Raw genomic sequence first — 5291 nt, forward strand, 5'->3', positions numbered from 1 at the left:
GTAGACTGAGGAGTAATGTCCGGTCTAGAAAAAGTAGACTGAGGAGTAATGTCCGGTCTAGAAAAAGTGCAAGTATGCATGAAATAGTGCATTCATGTCATGATTATTGGCCATATTTAGTTATAGGTAATGACTTAATTAAATATATGATTTCCTATAAATGTTATTTAAAACTTGATATTGTAAAATTCACTTAAGTATCTAATAATAAAAAGTATATTAAGTTCTTTTTGAACTTTATATTAATTTAAAAAATAAAATTCTAATTACATTCTTTAATTGAGATCATAAAACAAAGTATTAACAACTATTTATAATAATAAAAAATAAACATTTTAAAATATGAATCATGAGAAAATAACAATTATGTATCGATCGGTCCAATAGCTGTAGATGAAGACTTTATTTCTTTCTCTTATATTTTTGTTGTTGTCGTTAAGTTTTTGTCGGTCCGCTGTTTCCTTTGAGTCCTTTAATTCCGAATGCTCCTATTTTAACAGTTTTGAACCTTTTTAGACCACCGTTGTATATTCCAGTGTCAATGGCCTGGTTACAGGACTGAGCGAAACGCCCCTATCTCAAAATAACAAAATAAGTGTGTGGGATGTAAGCGGTCTACGTTTAGAAAATGTTTATTTTGTATTGTGTGGAAAGTCAGGTCATCAAATTTGCATTTAGTTTTATTCTACAACTAATTGAGCCTTCCTGAAGCATTTTAATTACTTTCCGAAAAGAGAGATCAACGGTTATATTAGAATATAAGAGTTCTTCCTTCTTGGCTATCAATTTAAAATGGAGACTATTTAGGCCTGATAATGGCATATCAGCAATTGCATGAGCAAGTCTTTGTAATCGATGCTCATCCGGAACAGCTGGCTCGTGATCTAACATCTTGTATCTAAAGAAAACATTAATTATATTTACATATTTTTGGGTAAATGTATGTACACTCCTTTTTTCGGATTGATATTTGACTCCCCCTGCAGGAAGAGCTTTTCTACTAGGATCAAGTACAAACTTGGGGAAGTTTGAGTCCTTTTTATTCCAATTGTGGTGGGGTACAGATCATTTTAGTTTGGAACAAAATAGTATCATTGAATCCAAATAGGTCATCTGTACGTCTCTTGTACTCCCCAAAATATGATACCATGAATGAAAAGATGTACTTTGTATATTTTACTATTCGGTCCATCAGTTAAACACATTCTACATTAATATGGCTTGCTTTCTATTTATTTATTTTCATTTTCAATTAGAGCAAGTTTGGAAAAGTTATTATGTGTTAAAAAATGAACTATGCAAAGTTTACTTTCCTACGGTGTCATCTTTATGTACAATATATCTTGTTTAAAGTTTGAAAGGAGACAAAAGTTCTTTATTTTGTCTAAAATGATTAAAATATACGCATTATTTTGTGTTAATTAATTATATAGACATTATTCTAAAGATTTTAATTCCCCTTAAAGCTACCCTATTGACTATAAATAGAAAATAAAATAGGATATGCGCGCTATACATGTTTCATGAATTTTTTCAAACTTTTTTCTCTTTTTGTTGACGATACTAGAAAAAAACTTGTAAACACTTTTTATAGGTGAGAAATCAAATTTATTAAAACTATTAAATACAAAATAACAAAAATGTCCTTCTAGTATCTATATTGACTAATTAAAGAGTTGTTGCCTTTTTTTTCATAATTTGCTTGAGATGTGCGACCAATTAGGACAATATAATTATTACTTTCATACCATATCACAGCTTTCCCGTAGTAGCTGTAATCGAACCACGAAAAAGTCGAAAATAAAACACCCTAAATGACATTTGTTTTTAATCAAATCATTTAAGGGTCAGGCCTATGACGTGCTGAATGATTTTATCTAGCACAGGAAATCAAAGTTTAACCATAGTTGAAAAAATTAGTTGTTGAACAAAAATAAAGAATATTATCTCGTGTTATCTGGCGGCCCATTGAATTGATGAAACTGGCTTATTCAATAATTAAAAAAGGTTGAGTTATTTAAATTAATTCACTTGAACGTAATCAACGAATTTCCATTCTTTTAGCAGTTGAGCGTCTCCAATACCACTTTCTACAACGTCGGCAAGTCCGAAACCCCCATGCAAGAGATCTCAGGGTAATATAGCAAACTGTCTAGAGAACTATCAAAAAAGTAAATGGAAAGAGCTTTGTGAGAATGGAGAAGCCATTTTTGACATCAGGAATAAAAAAAACCCATCTCCTTACTTGCAAGACTCTTTTAAATTGTATTTTGACACTTTTTACCTCTCTACAGGTCTGATACTGACCCCTTCGACTAAAACTTTTGGGTCTATATCAAGGGGAAGATCTGCCGTGTCCGTCATCCAAACACTGAGGCCCTTAAAGCAACCTTCCTCCAACACTGAGGCACCATGACAGATGACTATATCTGAAGTGTGTGCAAGGGCTTCCCACGCCTGGAAGCTATTATTGCTTCAAATAGGGATTACACTAATGATTAAGAGAGCTCAGACACAGATCTATTTATAGTATAGATTTTTTGAAATTATATTGTTAGTTTAAAATTCAAAGTGTTCTGATTGTAATGGACCGCTCTGTATGTTTAATAAAACAAAGGAAACTACAAATCATTGTACACGTATTAGATCCCTTACATGATTAACAACAAGATGTAAAAATGTTTAATTGATAAATCAATTTTTTTTTTCCATCTTAGCATAATATTAGGGATGCTACAAGAAGCCTAAAAATGGTCAATTTTGATCCAAGAATACCATTTTTTACAGCTCTAGAATGTAATTTAATAACACTCAAAAATGGTCTGAGAGGTTTCAGAACTTTGCACAATTGAGTTTTTGGATTTTGCCTAGGAGAAAAGCTCTTTTTGATGGAGTAGAAAAATGTTGGCTAAAAAAAGTGTGTATTTCTCATACCTTCCGATCATAGCTTCTTTCTCATCCAAGACCTTGATTTTTAATCCTTTGATCTGTATTCTCTTAGACAAGTCATCATCCTCTCCCCCCCATCCAAAATACTTATTAGAAAATCCATTTACTAACTTGAAGTGAGAGGGTTTGATAGAAGATACACCTCCAAAGAAACTTGGATATGGAGATCTGTATTTTTTAAAGTAGAAAAAGCAAGGAACTTTGATTATCAGACACTCGAATTTAAAAGGAAATCAACTTACAGATATTCATAGTTCCACTTACTACTTCCAGTAATCATTCGACGAGGCTAAAACATGCATATAAATTTTAATTAGGGAATGTACTGAAGGCTCCTCTGTCTAAAATGCAAAACTCTTTGATAATTACAAAAATTGTTATGTTTCAAAAAAGTTTAGGCGGAACTTAGCACAGCCGTTCTTTAAAATGCTCGGATCTAGGTTGACTCAAACAATCATGATTATGCCTTCAGTTGATCCTTTTTCATGTAACAGACATCCAAAAGCTTCCCTTTGTGGTGGCCGAAAATACCAAAATTCATAGGGACTTTTGTCAGGGCTTTGAGGAGGCTCAAAGTCTTGCTTTTCAAGCCTGTTGAGGAGGAGTTTGACGCGCTTTACTCGATCCAAATGCTTCAAACCCTCATGAGGAATTCTCTTGTAGGTATTGAAGCTTAAGTTTTGCGTCACGATTTGGCGCATGGTGATTTGACAACTTTCAAATTCATAAAAACTGCCATTTATAGTCACCTTGCCTCTTCTGCCTTCAATGGTGCAGTTACATACCTCAAGAAATTAATTTTGCCTCTTTGGTCTTGATCTATATCTTGTGGGAGCTTTTTTTTGTTCCTCTTGTAGTCACATGTACACAGTAGAGTGTTTACACCCCGGCTTTGGAGATATCTCTGATGGTTTTTTTTTTTTTTTCACCCGGGATAGCTTCCGGAATTGCAGCTTTGCGTTGCTAAATGATTTAGGTTATGACACTCTTATTTCTCGGTTGACTTCCCTTATTTTTGTTTACAGTTTCTTTAGACAATTGCTTATGCTAAGTTTTTAGTGTAATATATACAAAAATAGGACAAAGGCGCGCCAATTGAAAAGGTGTTGCATCTTAGACAAATGGGCCTGGATTAGACTTAAATAGCATTCTTCTTACGCTAATGTCACAATTATAAGGATTCATGTCATTTAATGGCAAATAATCAACATCATGTATGATAATGCAGTCCCAGTTATTTTCATACATTGCATTGATAAATCCTATATTAACTAATTTCCCTCGATTAAATGGATCGTTTCCAAACTGTATAATTATATAGATGATCTCTATATATAAATTATTTTAGCTAAGACTTTGATTAATTTACCTGATGGATAACATAAATCTTATATTCAAGCTTTTGCTTGGTGAGGATGGGATGCATATGTTGGAGAAAAATCAATAAATGTTCAAATCTATCCCGGTAAGGAATAATAATTGCAGTTGTCCCCTTTGGAACGTCTCTTGGATTACAGAAAACTGGAGAAAAATGACCCCCTTGCTTAACATATCTAACAATTGGGTGTACATGTAATATTATAGGATTATTATATAATAATATTTATATTTACGGATTCTTATTTGATATATGTTTCAATAAAACCCTCGTAGAATCATTGGACAAAGGCTGTATCTTAACATTTCCTTCTAGTTGATACGAGAGATTTGGGCACGAAGTTTCTAGGAAATCCTTTTTAACTGTTTTGAATAACAAACTCCTTTGAATATAAACTGTCAATAAAATAAGGATTGATATTAAAAATAGTATTTTTTTGTTGTGTGTGATCGATGTAAGTAACATTCCAGGCTCTATAATTATAACTACTACTCGACTTATTATACAGGAGCGTAATCAGTATTTTGGTACATTTCTTGTATTTTTTTTTTTTTGCTTTATCCATCAGTCATTCTGATAAGGACTTCGTACAGTGGCGTAACAATTATTTACTCATACTTTATCAACTAAGTCTTACGATTTATTTTGTATTTTTATGACCTCAAACTTCCCCCTCATATCCATCTTTAATATATATCAATTAACTCAGTGTGGTCGGTAATTAGCGTAATTCAAATTTTTTTTTTTACGAAAAGTCTTCTCGTTCATGAAAAATAAGTTTTGGGAGTTTTTTTTTTTAAACTCAGGAGCTCGCTTTGACCTTTTTTATTGTTGCTTACGAAAGTTATAGGCTGAGCTGTTTTTTTTTTGTAAAGAAAGCCTTCAGTTTCTTCCTCAAAAACTACTGAATATCAGCTTAGCACATGCTCTGGTTCTTGACCAATGTTCAGATGGACGTCTTGCC

General features: G+C 32.6%; 1 protein-coding gene across 2 annotated transcripts; it reads right to left on the minus strand.

Annotated features, from left to right (window-relative positions):
- Window positions 1-616: 616 nt before the first annotated feature.
- LOC121130721 (beta-1,4-galactosyltransferase 3) lies at window positions 617-4962 on the minus strand. 2 transcript variants are annotated; one of them, XM_040726431.2, is made up of 6 exons: window positions 4563-4962; window positions 4319-4502; window positions 4108-4254; window positions 3192-3238; window positions 2935-3117; window positions 617-898 (listed from the first exon to the last, which is right to left on the minus strand). In XM_040726431.2, the coding sequence occupies exons 1-6, from the start codon at window positions 4790-4792 to the stop codon at window positions 655-657; spliced, it is 1035 nt and encodes a 344-aa protein (XP_040582365.1). In that variant the 5' UTR covers window positions 4793-4962; the 3' UTR covers window positions 617-654. The 2 variants fall into 2 exon arrangements, with proteins under 2 accessions (XP_040582365.1, XP_040582366.1); XM_040726432.2 differs by lacking the exon at window positions 4108-4254 and having other exon boundaries at window positions 4563-4843.
- Window positions 4963-5291: the final 329 nt, after the last annotated feature.

This window comes from Lepeophtheirus salmonis, unplaced genomic scaffold (assembly GCF_016086655.4).
Source record: "Lepeophtheirus salmonis unplaced genomic scaffold, UVic_Lsal_1.4 unplaced_contig_11076_pilon, whole genome shotgun sequence".
In the NCBI taxonomy this organism is placed as follows: domain Eukaryota; kingdom Metazoa; phylum Arthropoda; class Copepoda; order Siphonostomatoida; family Caligidae; genus Lepeophtheirus; species Lepeophtheirus salmonis.

Bases quoted from the DNA above. Each gene is read 5' to 3' on its own strand.
- LOC121130721 (XM_040726431.2), bottom strand. From the start codon at position 4,792: ATGTTACTTACATCGATCACACACAACAAAAAAATACTATTTTTAATA. The intron at 4,503-4,562 runs GTAAATATAAAT...CCCAATTGTTAG, and splicing joins CATATATCAAATAAGAATCC to ATATGTTAAGCAAGGGGGTC. The intron at 899-2,934 runs GTATGAGAAATA...TGTTTTCTTTAG, and splicing joins AAAGAAGCTATGATCGGAAG to ATACAAGATGTTAGATCACG.